Source organism: Nelumbo lutea, chromosome 4, assembly GCF_056320005.1.
Source record: "Nelumbo lutea isolate HS-2025 chromosome 4, American lotus-T2T, whole genome shotgun sequence".
Taxonomy (NCBI): domain Eukaryota; kingdom Viridiplantae; phylum Streptophyta; class Magnoliopsida; order Proteales; family Nelumbonaceae; genus Nelumbo; species Nelumbo lutea.
Window position 1 is genome coordinate 86,768,564 of NC_142687.1, and position 20,321 is coordinate 86,788,884.

At 40.2% G+C, this 20,321-nt stretch overlaps 2 protein-coding genes across 14 annotated transcripts; one reads left to right on the forward strand and one right to left on the reverse strand.

Moving 5' to 3' along the window:
- Nucleotides 1–786: 786 nt before the first annotated feature.
- On the forward strand, nucleotides 787–13,595 carry LOC148861546 (putative protein phosphatase 2C 40). 13 transcript variants are annotated; one of them, XM_088986472.1, is made up of 7 exons: nucleotides 1,166–1,305; nucleotides 2,236–2,281; nucleotides 2,418–2,503; nucleotides 2,917–4,114; nucleotides 4,385–4,649; nucleotides 4,906–5,029; nucleotides 13,342–13,595. In XM_088986472.1, the coding sequence occupies exons 4-7, from the start codon at nucleotides 2,927–2,929 to the stop codon at nucleotides 13,427–13,429; spliced, it is 1,665 nt and encodes a 554-aa protein (XP_088842598.1). In that variant the 5' UTR covers nucleotides 1,166–1,305; nucleotides 2,236–2,281; nucleotides 2,418–2,503; nucleotides 2,917–2,926; the 3' UTR covers nucleotides 13,430–13,595. The 13 variants fall into 13 exon arrangements, with proteins under 13 accessions (XP_088842600.1, XP_088842592.1, XP_088842602.1 ...); XM_088986468.1 differs by having other exon boundaries at nucleotides 2,418–2,498; XM_088986470.1 differs by having other exon boundaries at nucleotides 2,418–2,480.
- A 3,053-nt stretch (nucleotides 13,596–16,648) lies between these two features.
- Nucleotides 16,649–18,371, reverse strand: LOC148861547 (heavy metal-associated isoprenylated plant protein 35-like). The gene is made up of 3 exons (XM_088982567.1): nucleotides 18,138–18,371; nucleotides 17,969–18,044; nucleotides 16,649–17,877 (listed from the first exon to the last, which is right to left on the reverse strand). The coding sequence occupies exons 1-3, from the start codon at nucleotides 18,183–18,185 to the stop codon at nucleotides 16,949–16,951; spliced, it is 1,053 nt and encodes a 350-aa protein (XP_088838693.1). The 5' UTR covers nucleotides 18,186–18,371; the 3' UTR covers nucleotides 16,649–16,948.
- Nucleotides 18,372–20,321: the final 1,950 nt, after the last annotated feature.

Consider the following 20,321-nt stretch of genomic DNA (forward strand, 5'->3'; position numbering starts at 1 on the left):
CAAATATGGATTCAAGAGAGAGAGTAGAGGAATTTACTGAATTGTCCCTATTTCTTCTCCAAAGTAACCGGAAATGCCCAACTTTGTTCTCTGTGATATAAAGAAAATCTACACCTATCTGGAGACACGTTTCCTCGGGCCGGGGACCGGGCCGAAGCCCATGTCCTGATCCTCACAGAGCGTATCTTACATCATCTCACAGATACATCCCATCGTGCAGTGGGACATCTCGCATAAAACATAAAAGTAGGAGAGATGATATTCCCAATACATGATAAAATGTGCCTGTGATGTCAGTGTGAGGTTATGCTCTTTCTGAGGAGAAGATCCAAACTCGGTTGATACATTGATAGCCGACCTAGGTGCCAATACTGAAAAGTGAAGTGAAAACCATCCAATAATATTGAATTGGGTTGGATTGATTTGGGCCATAGAACTCAAACATAGTCCTCGATAACCCCTGTTAGACTTAGTTTGGGAGGAGTACAAATGCAAATATGTACAATATAATTATACATCAAATAGTTTAAAACACAAGACTCAATTTTACAGTATACGTATTTATATTTATATTCTTTCTAAACTGATCCTTAGGCACAGTATGGAAAGAATACAAATATATACAGTATGAATACAAAATGTAAGGTTTTGCACTTTACATATTTGAGGTAATATAATATAATCTTCTATGAAAGGGTATTTGAACTAAACCCTAAATCTTTAAACCCTAACTCAACTTTTAAAGGCTAAATTTTAAATGAAATGCTGGTCGGACACAATTCCTCCGACCAGATAGCAGCCAATAATTCCTCCTTTAAGCCCATTTGGGCCGTATTTCTCTTTTGCATTTTAAAACAGCCACACAAAGGCCATAATCTGACTGAGGGCATTTCGTTATTAAAGGAAACGATTAGTCCAATTTGTAGCCTACTGTCATTCTTAGTTTCTTACTCGACAATGCCCGAAATTACAGTCACACACAACGAAGTTTAAATGCGCAATCCCTAGAGATTCTGTTACATTTAGCAAAGGAATCTTGGAAGCATTCCAATCGTCCATTGAAATAAAAAAAGCGGCCAAAACAAAAAACAGATGAAACCTCGTCAAGTTCGGCTTGTCTCCAGATATTCCATTCTTGTCTTTGGGTCGACATTGCTTCTTCACTGTGTGAAACTACACACTTTCAAATCGCCAACGTTGCTCATAAACTAATCCAGTAAATCTGCCAGATTGTCTTCAGATTCTGCAGTTCTTCGTTCCTGTGTTCCAGACAGTAGTAGTGAGCCGTTGTTGGAGAAGCAGAAGGTGAATTGGTGTTCTCTCTCTCTCTCTCCGCTTGATTAACTAGTTTGTTCTATCTTTACGATTTCTTTATATCAATCTGATTCATTTTCGAACTTCTTTATGGGTATGCCCGCCAGATATAATTGATGATAATTGATACTATACCATGTTAACTAATGAAAAATTGAGCTAAGAAGTTACCCTGGAGTGTACTTCCAACTCATCAGGGTTGGTTGTTCTCCTTGTGAGAAGCTTTTCATGCTTCTGAAGAATAATAGGTAATAAAAGATTCCCTTGTTATTCGGGAACGTAGAGATGTGGTTCCATTTTTTTCTTTCCTTTTTTTTTTTTTTGTATGGCACTTTCACTTGTTGGGATTCTTTCTTTCTTTCTTTTTATTTCTTTAATATTTATTCAGTCTAAGGGGATGACATTGAGCAGAGTGGAATGGTGGAGCATGAGCTCCATTCTCCATATTGTTGGAATAAGGCTTAGTTGAATTGAGAGATTAAGAGGATAAGTTAAGCTCTCATTTTGAAAATGGATTAGGAACTTTTGACATCCATTAATCTGTATTTGTTACCTGTTAATTGTTGTCTTAGGCCTGCATTTTTGCAGCTAACACCTAGCTGATTACTTCCTATTTTGGTAATTTACTTGATTTCTTCATCATCAATCATCACCATCCAAGCCTTACTCCAACTATATGGGATCAGTTACATGAATCCTGTTTTACCACTCCATTCCGTTTGGTAATTTACTTGTTCTTTCTTACTTGATTTCTTCCTTTGTGAACTAAATGGTAGTTTTTGTTCTAATTGATAATTGAATAGTCTTTTTAGTACTTAAGAATCTCAAGTTAGCTAACTGAATGTAGTATCTATTTCAAGCACCATACAGCATTTAGGAAAGGCACAAGATAATAACATATCAAGTTTCAATTTTTTTCAGTCTTGTCAACTGCACCTGGAAAGGCACAAGATAATATCCCTTCATTGTGTGTATCCACTTTATGGTTTGATTGCCTTTCACTACCCCTACTACTGCTTCGAACTAAACTTTATCCTTTCTGTGAGTGGAGCTTCATTGAAGTCTGTAGGACCCAACTCCCCTCTTTTTGTTGGATTTTGTAGGGGAGAGGATTTTGGATCACAGAGGCAAGTCATAGGAAAAAAGTGAATCTGATCTCTGCTCAGGCATGTCAACGATCTATAGTATGGTACCACATACTCATTCCCACGTGTTCACTAATCATTCCATATGCCAGAACAGCTGGAATTGCAGCTAGCTTTCCTATCCAGCCCTTGCATTCCCTGTTCGGCTTTTAGGAGTAACAATTATAGATGCACTATTTGGACATCTCATACAATATATTGTTTTTAATTTATGGTTGGAAAATTGCTTTGATATATTACAAAGCAGCATTCTGTTCTGCACCCATCCAATAGCCTAATGCTGACTTTTGGAACAAGGGTCAATGTGTTACTAGTTCATATTGTGGCTTAACCTTGTTTGGTGTATAAACTCTTTATCTTGAAACAAATTTTATTAAACAGAGGAGTAGAAACTGTACTTGTGTTTATTTGCTCTTTTTATTCACTTATTAAAGAATGCATTTTTTTTCTCTTTCAGCCAAAAAATCATGTCAGGGAAATCCATTATTAGGCCAGAGGGAGAACTCAAAGTTAGCTTTGGCTACCAATGCAATAGAAAAGAAAGGAAACCTGTTGAAGTTTACAATGGATATGAAATCCCATCTGAATCCAAACTCCAAAGGCGCAGTAGCTCTTTCTCTTGCTTATCTGGTGCTGCCCTAAGTGCTAATGCCACATTGGCAAACACAAATATTTGCAATGGTCTCATTGGAGAAGAAATACTTCCAAGTTTGGACTCTCCCAAATCATTCAGGAGCTTTCCCTCTTCACCATCCCTTTCCAGGTTAGATATTTTATCAACTTCTCTTCAGAGTAGTGGATCAACCTTGAGTTGCAGCATTTCTACTCAAAGCGAAGCTTCTGAATGGGATTCCAGTACATTGAAATCCATGAGTGCTCCTTCAAGAAGTGAAGGTTTCTTCAATGCTATGGAAGTTCAAGTGGCAGGTGGAGCTGCTGGTGAAGATAGAGTTCAAGCTGTTTGCTCTGAAGAAAATGGGTGGCTCTTCTGTGCTATATATGATGGGTTCAATGGTCGGGATGCAGCTGACTTTCTGGCTGGAACATTTTATGACACCATTGGTTTATACTTAAATCAATTGGAATGGAAACCAAAGCAGGAAGGTGTTACATCTTCAGATGGTTACCTTCAATATTTTCTAGAGGATGGTTATAATAGCCCTGAGGAAAAAACTGCTTCAAGAATTCTTGCAATGGATCCAAGAGTTAACATTGTCATTGAGGAAGCTCCATTTGTCAGCACAGGAGTCTCATATGATTCATTTAAGCAGGGGATTCTCAATGGTCTCCAATGTGCTCTGAGCAAAGCTGAGAATGATTTTTTATACATGGTTGAGCAGGAAATGGAGGACCGACCTGATTTAGTATGTGTAGGATCCTCCGTTTTGGTTCTTCTTCTTCATGAGAAAGATCTATATACACTCAATTTAGGTGACAGCAGGGCTGTATTGGCAACATATGGACAAGGCAGTGAAATGAATGGAACTAAAAGTTTGGTGGCTGTCCAGCTTACTGATATTCATACTGTTGATAATGAGGTAGAACGAAAGCAGATTCTTAATGATCATACAGATGACCCCACAACAATTGTAGCTGAAAAAGTGAAAGGAAAATTGAAGCTAACTCGTGCATTTGGAGTTGGTTATTTGAAAAGGGTAACCAGTTTTGTTCTTATAAATTGTATCAAAGATGTTTGTATTTTATGAAAAAATACAATATTAGGGAAGAAACAAACTAGGTGTAGTATAGACCGTTGGAAGATAGACAATTGTGTCAATCTTTAGAATTATAAAATATAGATAACCACAATTGGGGGAACTCCCTTGTGTTTGACATGTCCCTTTGCGTTTTTCCATGTTATCCATAGAATTGCCAAATTAGTTTTCCTTATACAATTCCCAGTATTAACATATTGATTTCTGCAGAAAAAACTAAATGATGCTTTAATGGGCATTCTGCAAGTCCGAGACCTACTCAGTCCACCATATATCTCCACACAACCATCACTGAACATTCATAGAATCTCAAAGGATGATCACTTTGTAATTGTTGGAAGTGATGGTTTGTTCGACTTTTTCAGCAATGATGAGGCTGTAGAGCTTGTAGATGCCTATATTTTGAGAAATCCGTCTGGTGATCCAGCAAAATTCTTGCTAGAGCAGCTTATACTAAGAGCGGCTAGTAATGCAGGTAAAATCACAATGATATATTTCTTTGATTTAGGGGTGTGTATGTGTATTGTAAAGAGAGAGAGATCCAATTCTATTTAGTATCAATCAGCCTCTCAACCGACTAAAAAATGGAAGGCATATAGCACTCTGTGCCAAAAGCTAGGGATTGAAACATCCCTATTAAGTCTAAGTGACTGCTTCTCTCTTCAATGTACTTGTTTTAAAATGTTACTGTATAAACAAGTCATCTCTAATTCAATACTTATCTCTTGCAGGTTTCAGCACAGAAGAGCTAATGAGAATTCCTGCTGGCAGGAGACGGAAATATCATGATGATGTGACTGTAATTGTAATCATCCTTGGGAGCAACCAGCGCACATCAACAGCATCAACTTATGTGTAAGATCGCATGTTAGAGAGAAAGTCATGTAGTTTTAACTTTAGATTTCAATTATCTAGCATTTCTTTGCATGTACAGTTTTTTTTTCTTGCTGAAAACTCACATAGTGTTCCTTGTCTATGTGCCAGTCAACTTACAAGGTTATGTCAATTTGAAAGTGAAAAGGCAATTATTAGCTCTTGAAAAGTTTCATAGTTTGTATATTATGCCGATCTGTGGCCATATGTTATCATTAAGAACTTGACTCAATCCTATACTTTGAAATTTGGGTGGTAGACCTTTAAGGTTCCCGCTTCAGACAGTTTTTAAGTATTAAAGAATATCTCCTTTTTATTGTTGCTACATTCCATGATTATGTGATGACATTCTGTCAGCTTCCTGAAATACATGATCTCTATAGTGTGTATGCCAGTGTTTTAAAAGGCATGTGAGGCTCACATCTTGAGGTTCACACCTAAAAGTACAAAGGAACATGCTCACACATTGAGATACTTTATGTAAAGTGATCTGTTTACCGATTAAGAATCAATTCAAGTATTTTGTATGTATTAGTAAGTATTCTATTTAAGTAACTTTTGATAACACCCTTTTAGTGTTTTGCTTTACATTAGAAGCATCCTAACAGCCTTGATGGATTTGTTTATACAATGGTCCTCTCATGTACATATTTTTATAAACTTGTGTTTTTGTCTTTAAAAGTGAGATCTCTATCTCTTGAGGCTTAGGTCTCACTTACACCTCATGCATCAGAAGACCTAGTACTCCACCTCACACCCCCTTTTAAAACAATGCTCTACGCTTATGAGCTCAAATTATTTCAGCTGTACAGACATGTCAGGGTCTAGTATCAGTTTTTTGGATACCCTTGTATGTGTACAAGTTATGAGCCAGGACTAAAAATGGAATCTAGGATCTGAGGGAGATTTATACCAGGGGTTCTTCGGAGTAACCCCCACCCCCTCCTCGAGAAGCTAGGTTGGGTAGAACCAATGGAACCAACAGCCCTTTTGCCCTGTGCAATAATTCAATTTTCTGGAAGCCAATGTTCACAACAGTTGTAGTCCTTGTTGTTGACCTTGGTAAATTAGCATGTTTACTCCTAAAATTTTCAATCTACTTAAATTAGTATCCTCAAGTATTCTGATGAGAACCCAGATGCTAATGGGCCATGACCACCAGTCACGATGGTGTACACACGGAAGAAGAACCCCCACCCAGCATCGGAGCAGCTCCAGACCACGAACGAAGGAATCACAACCAACTCCATTATTGTAACCAACTGAGTTGTTAATTCTGCAGTGTAATGGCCAGCTACAGCTATATAAGTTGTGCCCTCTACCAAACAAATATAATAAGAATACAGAACTTTTCCTCTCTTGCTCTCTCTCTCTCTCTAGAGGTCGGTTCCCCTCGAAGGAACCCTGAGATAGGCGGTAACCTATCATCTGGTATCAAAGCTTATTCGTTTCACCATGCCTAACACTCAATCAGCTTATTTAGACGATCGGATGGATCGCTTGGAAGTCGACATGCACCAGGTGACGTCGGAACTGAAGGAGTTGAAGGAGGTGTTGTCCGTAGTAGCGGCGAGCAGGAACAATGAACTGGAGGCGTCTAGCAGCAGCAAAGGAAGATGTCCGGGAACCTACGGGGACGATATGCTAAGCTCGACTTTCCGGTGTTTTCTGGAGGAGACCCCATTCCGTGGACTTTCGAAGTTGAAACAAACAGGGATGGTTCGGGAGTACCAGGTCGAATTTGAGAGACTCGCGAGCCTCGTCGGAGGACAAAGAGAAGACATTAGGGTGGAGGTGAAAGCGTGGAGGCCTTTTACCTTGCTTGCAGCTGTGGGGTTAGCCCAGCTTCAGGAAGAATGTCTGGACCGGTCAAGGCGAGTAAATCGGGCCACTAGACCGATTCTTAAGCCTCCACCCCCCAAATCAAATGGCCCAATATCGGACCAGACACAGCCACCTCCCAGAGGCCCAAAATGCCTTTCCGACGCCTATCCTGGGCTGAAATGCAGGCCCGACGGGAGAAGGGTTTGTGTTATAATTGTGAGGAGAAATTCGGCCCAGGCCATAAATGCAAAGTCCAATAGGTGTTCCTCTTGCAAACGGAAGATTCCGAAGGAGAAATGGAGATCCCCGCCCCTGGTGAAGATGAACCCGTGATCCCTGAAACTGATGCGGAGATATCTCTCAATGCATTAAATGGTTCGACATCCTCAGGGGCTATGAAGGTTACTGGACAGATTTGGGGGCTCCCGGTGACTGTTCTGATAGACAGCAACAGCACTCTCAACTTTGTGGCTCGGATTCTAAGCCAACAACTAGGTATGGCTGTCCACTATTATCGTTCCTTTCCTGTTCAGGTTGCGTACGGAAACAAAATTGTATGTGATGGTATCTGTAGAGATGAGAAGTTGTTCATTTAGGGCCATAAATTTACAGTGGGCCTCCACCCCCTAGAATTTAGTGGGGCAGATGATGTGATAGGCGTTCAATGGTTGCACCAACTAGGCCCGCCCAGTAATGTGTAATTGGGCTCAGATGACCATGGATTTTGATAGGGGGAACTCCCTACCATCTACAAGGCCTTGGACCCCCGACCCTTAAGTCGGGTGATGCCAGAACCCTATTAAAGTTGGGCCACGGAAAAGGGTATCCTGCACTCATGCATATGGGTCATGAATCCCTAGGCCCAACTCTTAGCCTAGACCCAAATCGGCAACTCAGTGATCAAGGTGTGTCCAACTTGAAATCCCTTCTAAACCATTATGCGGATGTGTTTGGGGAACCTGATCATCTACCCCCTGCCCGAGAACAAGACCACCATATACCCTTACTGCCAGGGGCAGCACCCACTAATGTACGCCCCTATCGTTACCCCTATTACCAAAAGACAGAAATAGAAAAAATTGTGAAGGAGCTGATGGAGAAGTGACACATACAGCCGAACACCAGCCCGTTTTCTTCTCACGTGTTATTGGTGAAAACGAAAGATGGATCCTGGAGATTCTGTGTGGATTACAGTGCCCTAAATAAAATTACCATTAAGGGTTGGTTCCCGATTCCAGTAGTAGAGGAGCTTCTAGATGAATTGGGAGGAGCTCAGTACTTTTCCAAAATGGGCTTGCGATCAGGATACCACCAAATAAGGGTCCACCTGGAAGACATACCCAAGACGGCCTTTCGCACCCACGATGGCTATTATGAATTCCAGGTTATGTCGTTTGGGCTAACCAATGCAGCTTCTACTTTTCAGTCCATTATGAATCACATATTTAGGCCTTTCCTAAGGCATTTCATTCTGGTGTTCTTTGATGATATTTTGGTTTACAGTCGTGATTGGCCCACACACTTGCAGCATCTTGAAAGAACTCTGGGGGCATTGCGAGAGAATGGGTTCTATGCCAAATTGTCCAAATGCATATCTGGCCAGACCAGGGTCCATTATTTGGGCCATATAGTCACAACAGGGCAGGTTATGGCCGATCCAGAGAAGATCTCTTGTATTCAGGCCTGGCCCACCCCCATTACAATGAAGGCTCTTAGAGGTTTCCTTGGTCTCACAGGCTATTGCAGACATTTTATTCCTGGATACAGGTTGATTGCAGCACCATTAACTCAGTTGTTGAAGCGGGACTCCTTTATATGGGGACCCAAAGCCCATCAGGCCTTTGAAAACCTAAAGAGGACACATATCCACATAGCCCGTTCTGGCCCTACCAGATTTCAATGAGACCTTTGTGCTAGAGTGTGATGCCTCGGGTACTGGCTTAGGCGCAATTTTGATGCAAAAAGGAAAACCCATTGCCTACTACAGTAAGGGAGTAGAGGGAGTAAAGGGATATGCCTGATACGTAGTAATAATAAACCCCCAATGAAGGTGTTCACGCCAAAGGAGAAGACCAAAGACTGCTTCCACCGAAGATGACATGGTGTGAGGTGAAGCAGAATCAGCAAGACAATTCTTCAACAAAAACTGAATTCTTCAGCAAGAATGTGATGGAGAGCAAGTGAGCACGACTTCAGATTGTCTTTTCTACCAAAAGGCAATATCAAGAACTGTTCTTGATCACTCCCACTGGTGGAGATTGAACTGGTAGGGCAACAAGAGCAGGAGAGAAAAAGATAGTGCAGTCAAACTGTGTTGTCTCTCTCTGTAATTCAATAGTCTATGAGATGATTTGGAGGTTTGCCCTGCTCTTCTATTTATAGGCTTAAAGAGAGGTTCTCCTAATCCCATTAGGAGTTTCCTAATCCAAATCTTATATTTGAATCTAGACTCTCTTTAAGAGATAAGGATAATCTCTTATCTTATCTACAGATAAAGATCAGCCTTCCTAATCAAATTAGGAATTTCCTGATCCAAATCTTTATTTGGATCTGGACTCTTTGAGTGGATAGGGATAATCTCTTATCCTACCTACTGATCTAAATCCCAGAACCACCCTCTTTTAATTAATCTTTTTAAGCTAGTTCAAATTGGGCTTTAGGCCCATTAAGTCTATGTGCTCACTAGCCCCTCAATCTACTGCTCAGTTGGTTATCCTTGTATGGCGTGGGACCCAAACATTGATCTACACATCAGACACATGGGTTCAGCCCAACCTTTGTCACAAGGCCTAACCAAATTCACTATAGGAGACAGTGAACCCCTGAGTCCATCACCATGGGCTCTTAATGGGCCCAACGTTTACACAAAATGGTCATTGGGTCAAGCCACCTTATAAAAACCCAAGGACTGTGGGAAGATGCAAGATTAGCCCATCAGGTATTACCCTCAATGGTCTTACACTTAACTTCTCAGCCCATAATGATCAAACAATGCCCGACAAGAGAGGACCTCTCCCTCGGCTGCAAGGTACAGTACTGCACTCTCTACTCACATGGATTACGGGAATTAAAACCTTTTGCAAGCATTTTGAAACCATAATATATATATGTATATCTCTATATAAATATATTTTGCAAAAACAAATTTCAACGGTTGAAATCAATTGCCAGTAGTTTTGGTTTCCATCAGAAAGAGTGCATCCCCGACCGTTCACTTTGTCCGACAAAGAGGCTGATCCTGTCACTATGATCACCCACTCAAATGAATTCTCGGACTGTCCCAACATACCCAGGTTTTGACCCCCTCTAAGGATCTCACCACTGATTGGCATATCAAAGACAACCCAATCCAATACCTAGTGTAGTATCATAGTCGAGTCTAGGAGTCAGGTGTAACATTCCAGTTTTGCCCATCTATCTCCAAGGTCCAGGGCAATATTGGAATTTTGGTCCGGTCTAAGGTTTCAAGAAAACCCACACTGCATGTACCTCAGGTCTCACCCTGGTAGCTGAGACAAGCCACCCCAACCAACTTGGCAGCACATCAGTGTTAGCCTTGGCAAGATAAATCTCCCCAGATCTATCCAACGGCTGTGAAGATTTTAAACTAACACGAGTCTCATAAGTGTCTAGTTTAAGGGTATTACACAGAAACACACCATAATAATATGAATCAAATATGTACTTTATTCATTTACATTAAATGTCATAATGTACATCATTCTGATTGGAGCTAAGGGCATACGCTGTCTAACAACTATTGCTTTGGCCGTCCAGAAATGGCATGCTTATTTATTGGGCCGGCATTTCATCATTTGAATAGACCAGAGGAGTCTCAAGTTCTTGTTGGAGCAACGGGTCCACACAGAATATCAGCAAAAATGGATCTCAAAGCTTCTTGGGTATGACTAATCTATTGAATACAAACCTGGGCCCACCAACAAGGCAGCAGATGCCCTCTCTAAGGTTATTGAGTTTCATCAGTTGATGAGCTCCCAACCCATTCACCCATTATTTGAAGCAATCAGGTTGGAAGCTCGTGAGGCACCATAATTGGCGTAGATACGGGCCTGTTATCAGCAAGACCCCACCACAATACCAGGATACAGCATGATGGGCCCAGATCTGCTATACAAGGGACGGTATGTCTTACCTTCCTCCTCACAACACATTCCTGCTCTCTTACAACTATTTCATGACTCACCTCAAGGGGAGCACTCTGGAGTTCTAAGAACTTATAAACGACTGTCCTCACACTACCATTGGCCTGGTATGAGGAGGGTCCAACAATATGTGGCTGCCTGTACTATTTGTCAGCAGCAGAAGTATGACTCCCAGGCACCTCCCAGATTAATGCAGCCTCTCAAAATACCCACCCAGGTATGGGAGGAGATCTCGATGGACTTCATTATGGGGTTGCCCAAGTCCAACCGGTATTCAGTTATAATGGTGGTCATCGATCGCCTGAGCAAGTATGCACACTTCTCAGCATTTCCGCACCCTTACATTGCTGCAATGGTTGCTGAAGTTTTTATCAGAGATGTTGCCAAGTTACATGGAACTCCCAAGTTGATTGTTTCGGATCGGGATTCAGCCTGCCTTAGCCAATTTTGGAGGGAGTATTTCCGACTCCAGGAGACTAAGCTATACTGGTCCACCAGTTATCATCCACAATCCGATGGCCAAACTGAGGTGGTAAATAGGTGCTTGGAGACATATTTGAGGTGTTTCACAGGGGACAGGCCACGACAATGGGCACAGTGGTTACCTTGGGCTGATTATTGGTACAACTCTGCATACCAAGGGGCAACAGCCATGACTCTCTTCAAGGCCATGTATGGAAGGGACCCTCCCACCATCATGCCATATGAATTAGGGTCCACTAATGTGGTCACCGTGGAGACGCAATTGATCAACAGAGATGAGGTACTACAGGAGCTTAAGTTCAACCTGAACCGAGCCCAACAAAGGATGAAGTATAACTACGATAAGAAGCATCTGGAGGTAGAGTATCAGGTCGGGGAATATGTTTAACTGAAGCTGCAACCCTACTATCAAGTCTCAGTGACAAAGAGGGCCTGGCCGAAATTAGGGCCCCATTACTTCAGCCCTTACAAGATTTTGGAAAGAATTGGTCTGGTTGCTTATAAACTGGAGCTTCCCGCCTCTTCTCGCCTTCACCCAGTCTTCCATGTATCCTTGCTCAAGAAATGCACCAGCCGCCAGTCCATCATCAGCCCAACATTACCCACATTCACTGATGACGGAGGCCTAGTTACAGAACCCAAGAGCATTACGGACTTCAGATGGATTAAGAAAGGGAAGCGGGTCATCCAGGACGCTCTAGTAGAGTGGGAGGGGCTGCCTACAACAGATGTCACTTGGGAACCTTACTGGGAGTTGAAAACTCAGTTCCCAAATCTTGACCTTGAGGCCAAGATCATTCTGAAGGAGGGAGGAGATGATGAGAACCCAGAGGCTGGCCCAAGCCCAGCCCGCTATGCTAATGGGCCACGGCCACCAGTCACGGTGGTGTACACGCAGAAGAAGAGCCCCCGCCCAGCACCGGAGCTGCTCCAGACTACGAACAAAGGAATCGCAACTAACTCCATGATCGTAACCGAGTTGTTAATTCTGCAGTGTAACGGCTAGCTACAGCTATATAAGCTGTGCCTTCTACCAAGCAAATATAATAAGAATACAGAACTTTTCCTCTCTTTCTCTCTCTCTCTCTGGAGGTCGGTTCCCCTCGAAGGAACCCTGAGATAGGCAGTAACCTATCATATTCAATCTAAGTAAATTATGGATCTGTTATATGTTGGTTGTGTCAAGAACCATCGTTGTTATAATAACTACCATGGTGACCAGCATATATTATAGTTAACCTCTGAAATAGGAGGAATACAAATACCTTTCAAAGGGCTAAAACACTTTTAGATCCCATGATCATCAACAAAATATTGAAAATTTTATATAAAGTAGGAACAAGCAAGTGTGACGTTTGACAGGAGTTTAAAAAATTGAGGACCGAAGGAATCTGATTCCAAGGGAGAAATTGCACAGAAGGAGGGGGAGATAACATCTCATTAGATGGATTGAAAATAATATGCTTATGCATTTTCATTTGTAGGTAAGATTCTCTTGATCAATCTTTTTCCCTCTTCTGAGTGGTCCTACAAATCTCAACCCAGCTAGCATTTCCTTTATGTCCAATATTGATCCCATGCATTTGTTCTCATAACATCTTTTTTCTTCCAACCGCTTGGCCACTCGAACTAGTGGAGATTACTATTAATACACAAATGATTTGTTCTTTGCAATTTCTGCCTAACTTCAGAAGGATCCACCATATTGCTTTGTACTGTTTCTGTAGCTGGAATTGGTGCAATTGGTATTCGATCAAGGCCTTAGTTTGACTTTATCAATAATAACAAAACTCCTTGGTTCCTCTGTGGTTTTTCCATGTGTAGATTTATGGGCTCAGAGAAAAATCAGATGATCAGTGTAGAGCTGCTCTTTCGGGTCATAGAATTGGCCACCAATTATCATCATTGGTAAAGAGTAAGTGGGTCCTTTTTCATATTTTTGTCAGTGATTCCTTTACAACAGAGTGCACCAGAGAGATTAATCCTTCTACCAGCATCTAGGTATCTTTCTGATGAGGAAAAGAGAACAAAAATTATTGAGATAATATACTTGATTTCCTTTTTCTTTCTTGGTTGAACAATTTTTTCTTTCCATTCATATAATACAAATAATCAAGCAAAAAAAAAAAAATCTGATAAAAACATTGGTACAGCAAATTAGGGTTCCCTTTGAACCTAGTCACAAATGTCAGATATGAGCAAGTGCTGAGAGAATAAGGACTTCTAGAATTGGGAAAAGATGAAACATGGACTTCTAATTTAAGCTTTTGGTATATAATGCTGATCACAATATATGAAAAAGATAAGTCTACATATTCTCTTCAAGATTTGTGAAGAGGAATTATCCCCTGTGAATATTCTACACAAGAGAAAGGTCAACTACCATGGTCATGAGGTCATCCATTCCAATGCTAAGAAACGTTCGGCACGATTTGACTATGTTAAGCTAATGGAAAATGAGAGCGTCTCTTCCAGGTTTCTTACCGATTACCCATCGTCCAATATAGCCAAAGGGATGTTAACCGCTGATTGGAAAGATGATGATTATCATCATCTAAGCTTTGTTCTATTTTATTTTGTTTGGGGCCATATAATATCTTTTTTTGTTTGTAATACATGAAACAACTCGAAAAAGGAAAACAATTTCAATATGAGCAGTTCTAATTTCTGATATACCAGACGGCCATTAATTTGGCCATTTGTATTGAATTATCTGGGGTTAGACTATTTCAATAGTTTTAAACGACAAAAAAAGTCGTATTATATTCACTACTGACAAATTGTAAAATCAAAAGATTCAAAACATAAATACACACAAATTTTTGTTGTATGAAGAGTATCAATACTTTAAACTTGGCTACTTAAATATTAATTAGTGCTAATAAAATTAATGATGGGATTCATATTGAATGGATTGTTATCTTTCATTCATTAAAACTCTGCCCAATAAAATTAAACATGGTTACAATTCTCATTTGTTTTAAATTCAAAGCACCGGATATTCTGACTTCTGATATTTTATTGGGACGGTCACTAAAAATTTAGTGCAATTGCAATTCCCTATTTGCACCATCAAAAGATATTTGTTACCTCACTTAAAAGAGATGTGCATGAAAGAGAGAGAGAGAGAGAGAATTTTGGCAAATTACCTTAAAAATGGACTTCACCCAAGCATAACCATCAAACTATCAGTATCTTAAAAGGGAAAAGGGCAGGTTCAAATTTTCCTCATTCAAAGATATCATCAACTTTGTCAATGCTAAGTCAACTCTAGATAGCAAAATTAACACATTAATTCTTTTTCTTTTAATTTTCTGTTTAATCTCAGCATGATTTATTACTTTTTTGGTTCCCCGCCTAAAGAGAAGGTAACCAGCAGGTAGAAAAGGAGAGGAAATACCAAAGGTGCAATTGTATACGTGATGGGATCTCATCAAAGCGAAAATCCAATGAACGCTCTGTAAGTACGGGCATATAGCTTTACATTAGATTTAGTATGTGTTTGGTTTGAAAGAAAAGATAGGGAAAGGAAGGGAACCTCCAACACGTACCATGAACAGGAGATATTCCCTATATGTGGTTTGATTCTATATTCTCAGAGTTTATACTTATAAGAGATCCGGGCTCATTGTATGAGATGGCTTATGATGCAAACTTGTCTGCACTGCCGTTGAGTATGTGAAAGTATCCTATTGTACATACGTAAACACCCATACCTATGAAATCATGAGGTACCTGTTGGAGACATTAGAAGTGTTCCATGTAAAGGCTGTTTAAACAGTGTTCGAACCGGCCTAGCACTGACTGAAGCCAATCTCAAACAGATTTGAGCTCTAGTGGGATCTATTAATAATCTGGATCTACTACCAATAAGATGCTATCAATACAGCTTCCAATAAGATGCTATCTATTCATACTTGTATCCTGTCATTGATGGGACGGTATTTCTGAGATGACAATCATGTTTGACATGTGCAGCTATAAATCATGTTGGAAGCGGTGTTGGTGGCAGAACCGGTCTCTATTAAGTACTGACACACCATATAATTTTTTGATGATTAGTAATAACACACCATATTTGAAGAAAAACATAAAAAAGTGGTTAAAAAATCTCTTAAAGAAGACAGGCTATAACATTTGTTTCAAAGCCGGCATTAATTGAAAGACAAATTTTTATAAAATAAACTCATTCAAAATCTGAAACCTAATTTCGTAGTTTCAGCAACAAGTTCACAATCCAATTGCAGTGTCCCAATGCTAAGTGCCATGATCAAATAAGAGTGTGTATTGGGTTTTTTTTTTTTTTCAAAGAGGCAATTGTGTCAACACACCTATACATTTTGATTTCCAAAATGCATCAAAGATGCTCGTCAGGGTTATGAGGTGGCCAACAATGATTCATTGTGTATACCTTTTTTTATATTTTCCTTAGAACAAACAATTAATACATCAGCAAAAATAGTTTTACCATGTGGCAATTGTTTTTATCCTTAACAAACAAGTTTGTATTTCCTCCTCACAAAATTTGTCTTCAAACCTATCTCACAACACAGCAGTCACACATTAAGAATATCTCCAAACTTAGAATATTTTTTTCACGGGACTCTGAGGTGGGTGTGAGAAAATTCAATTATCCGCACTCCCGGGTTAGGGGGTACTCATGTTTGAGGTAATATGGTTTTTGAACCATTGTTGACCTAGACAGTTGGACCATTCAACCTAAAAATCATCCAGTCAATCAGTTCTATTTTACCCCTAACCTGGTTTTTTTGCCAAAAACCATTGATTTGATTGCGACCAATTAACCTTCGTGGTCAAACAATCAACTCGTTCGACCCAAACAATGGTTTTTAACCTTATTTTTTTTTGTTTTAATAATTTTTTATTATTAGTATTATTTATTTTTTAAATTACAACGGACCTTTCATTTAGACCGAACAGTCAAACCATTGATCTAGAAACCGGTGGCCATTGATTCCAGTTTCAAGTCGGTTTTTAAAATAGTATGGGGGTAAAGACATTTAGGCCAATACACAGAAAATTACAGATATTGATTTAACCCAAATGTGCTGGGGATGCCACAGTTTTCTGTTTGGCTCCATACTCATATCATGTATGAGAGAGAGAGAGATTTGAAATCCTGAAAATGCAAAAACGAATAGTTCTAGGCATCACAAAGTACAAAGCTAGTACCTCTGTTAACCAAACAAGTGAACAACCCTACAAAGTACAAACCCATTCGCCCCGAACGGCCAAACATAACCAGATAACCTTTTTTACTGGACCTCTCAGTTCTCCCTAGTCCCTACAATTCCTTCTTTATGTACATTTTTACAAAATTACCCCCCAACCAAACCCAACCCACTCATACAAACTAATATAACTATAACCTAAGTACCGTGGATGTCCACGTCGATTTTCGACGAATACATCACATGATCATGCATCCATTTGGATTCTCATCGCTAAACATCTCGAATGAATCAGCCGGTGGTGGCGGTGGTGGGGCATCATAATACCCTGCGTCAGTATACGTATACGTGTACTGCGCTGGTGCCAGGGGTACGTAGTAAGACGCAGCAGAGCTAGACGACGGATACGCCGTATTGTAACTTACGGCGTATATAGGTTGGGGCATATGAGTATATGGTACGTACGAATATACGTGCTGACGTGGAGGGATGAGATTCGTCGACGGATTAGTGGGACCCGTATTGGTTGGAGTGGCTGCGGCATTAGGAATAGGACTTGCCGTAGGAGTCGGAGAGCTGATCGTCGTTGTGTCCCCGGCGGTTTCACCTCCGTTCTCCACAAAATTAACCTTTTGCCCTTTCTTTTTATTCTTTTTACCCCCATTGCCACCATTTTCCCCACCACCGCTTTTCTTGGCGGGCCCATCACTATTACCGCCCTTTTCTTCCGTCGATGCCGACGGAATCGGAGACTGGTCCACCGCCTGCGACTGCGAGTTTTCCTGCTTCTTTCCGTCGGATTTCGGTTCTTTGTTTTGCCCGGCGCCGCCATTTTTGGCGGGTGTTGCGCTTCCCCCTTCGTTAGTTTTGACGGTAGCTCCATTTTCAGTAGTTTTATCGGACGTGGGTTTTTCTTCCACGTCCTCTGTTGGTGTTGGTGTTGGTTTCTTTTGGCCGTCAGGGCTTCCGTTTTCATTGCTTTTCGAGTCATTTTGCTGCTCCTTTTTCTTCGATTTCCCAGATTTCTTATCCTTCTTCTCAGCTTTTTCAGGCCAAAGCTCTGCGTGCTTCCCTGTTTTCTGCAGTTTCTTGATCAGGGTCTCAGCGTCAATGTTTCCATTCACTACAACTTTGTGCTTCTGCAAATCGATAGTTACGGTATAAACACCTGCAAATATAGCAAAGAAAAAAACCCTGAACTCACCGTAGAAAAGGTAGCAAGAAAACAGAGAGATTGAAAACAAAAATATAACAGGTACCTTCGATGCTCTGTAGAACCTTCTTGACCTTTCTCTTGCAGCCTTCACAATGGATGGATACCTTCAAGATATGGGTCTAGAAAACAAAAGGATACGACCTTAGAAACACTACCGAAGCAAAGATTGAGGAAAACGAGGACATTGATTTCGATAATAGATAGTAAGTTACCTTATATTTCAGGGGTTCTGAAACTTCTTCAGTTGCTGCTGTTGCCATCTCAGAGCTTCAGAGAGAAGAAGAAGAAGAAGCTTTGGTGCTGAGAGGTGTTAAGAGGAGAAGCAATGACAATGAGAGTTGAGAGAAAGAGAGATGGCTCAAAGCTCAGAATTTTAGAGAAAGAAAGAGTTAAAGGCGAGTCCTTGTGGGGCGAGGTGGAGGTCGGGGACTGGACACTTGGGATTAAAAGGAGGCAAATGGGCTCGAATTTTGGTGGGATAACTATCCAGCGAAAAGACAAAAGAAACCCTATTTCCTTTATTTCTTTCTTTTTTTTCTTTTCTTCTCTCTTTTTTTTTTTTTTTGAAAAGACTAATAAATTATAAGCTTTTTTTAATAACCCACATAACAAAGAAATGAGCAAATAAAACCCCATTAATTAAAATGCCTTAATGGCTTAATCAAATAAAACCCCATTCAAATCTAGATTCTGAACTAGTAAAGAAACTGTTAAAGCATTTATATTAATCTAAATTAATGCAAGCCTTAGAAAATAAGCAAGAGTAAAAAAGTCTGAACATCGTCGTTACCAAAACCTGCTTAGGAATTTGGACCCAACCATGAAAGGGATGAATTTCTAGGAGCCTAAAAGGCTGGCGAAATCAAATGGTCCTTATCACCTACTTCATGCGAGTCTGTACTTCCTTTTCCCATTTATTTTCTTTTGAATTAACTGGGCTGTTGGATCAGATGACAGGCACTATACTTGAAAAAAGTTGAAACAACTGTTGTTAAATATAAACAAAATATGGTTTGAACTTTGTGAAAACTTAAAAAAAAACAACTGCAGTTCTGCCCAAAATATCCAAGATTTAACCCCCCTGAGGCCCTGAATCCTGCAAAATTGCTCCAAGTCCCACTCCATTAGCACTGAATCCCATTTACTATCTACAGAGAAAAAACTGCTTCCAGTTCCAGGATTGCCTTTAATTCTGCATTAATCCACCTACAAGTGTATTGACGCCCGGCGGACCGCCCACACTGTAGGGGGTCTGGCCGGGCTGGTACACGGGTTTGGATGTGCCATGGCATGAGCCCAGGTGGGCCCATTGTCATATCAGACCGTGTGCGGCATGATGTTTTTATAAAAAATAATAAAATAAAATAACAAGATAAATAATAAATTAAAAAAAATAAAAGTGAAAGACTTACAATTTTAATCAAATTAGTATAAATATATATATATATATAGGTTATGCATATTATTAACTATGGGTCATGTAGTGCTGGCCAACGAGACTCAAACCCCAAGCCAGGCAGGACATGAGGGTTTGGGTCAGGCCTAAGCATGACCCGAGTCATACTGGGTTGCACTATCCCGCGAGTGTTCCAGCCTCTAAATTAATTCATATGAGATCAGAAAAATTTCCTCCTGCTCCTGCAGTGGCTTCCAAACATTTTGTCCAAAAAATGTATAATTTTGTCCAAAAAAATTGAGACAAAATCTGTTTTGAACATTTCTCAACAACTCAGCGCCACTAGTCGCTACATGTACCAAAATACTAAAAAAAATGTTCCTGAAAATGAAAAACATTATTTTTGGCATCTTTCTACTAAATGCTTATGATGCTGAGCTCGCATTGGTGCTCAAAAAATGCCATTGACAAAGAAAACCCTTCGGATGGTGGCTTATAGCTTTATAAGATGGGCTCCACCTGAACAATTTATAAGCTTTGTTTGGTGGAAACCCTCAAAAAGTTTTCTTAATGTCTATTTGGGAGGGCTAAAATACAGTAGATTTTGGTTTTTTGATGTGGACCCCACACAGACAACCTATAAGCCATAGCAAGTGTATATGGATACTACTAAATTCAACATAAGTTGTAGGACTGTTCATATAAGAAGGCCCAACCCAACCAAACCGACCAACCCGGATCGACCCAACCCAAATCGGTCGGGTTTTCATCAACACTGGTCGGTTTTGGGTTGTACAAATTCATAAATCGATGGTTCAGATTGGTTTTGGTTTGCTTGTGTGAAAACCAAAACCGACCCGAACCGAACCGACTTAGTTCCTACTTAACTAAAAATTGAAATATCTGAAAATATATATTCCAATATATATATCTAAAAAATATATATTATGAAATATGTCAGATATATATTTTCAGAAAATATATATTCCAATATATTTGT

Coding starts and splice junctions, on each gene's coding strand:
- LOC148861547 (XM_088982567.1), bottom strand. CDS start 18,185: ATGGCAACAGCAGCAACTGAAGAAGTTTCAGAACCCCTGAAATATAAG. Junction 18,045..18,137: donor CAGAACCCCTGAAATATAAG/GTAACTTACTAT, acceptor TTTGTTTTCTAG/ACCCATATCTTGAAGGTATC. Junction 17,878..17,968: donor GGTTCTACAGAGCATCGAAG/GTACCTGTTATA, acceptor CTATATTTGCAG/GTGTTTATACCGTAACTATC.
- LOC148861546 (XM_088986466.1), top strand. CDS start 2,927: ATGTCAGGGAAATCCATTATTAGGCCAGAGGGAGAACTCAAAGTTAGC. Junction 4,115..4,384: donor GAGTTGGTTATTTGAAAAGG/GTAACCAGTTTT, acceptor TGATTTCTGCAG/AAAAAACTAAATGATGCTTT. Junction 5,030..13,341: donor TCAACAGCATCAACTTATGT/GTAAGATCGCAT, acceptor TTCCATGTGTAG/ATTTATGGGCTCAGAGAAAA.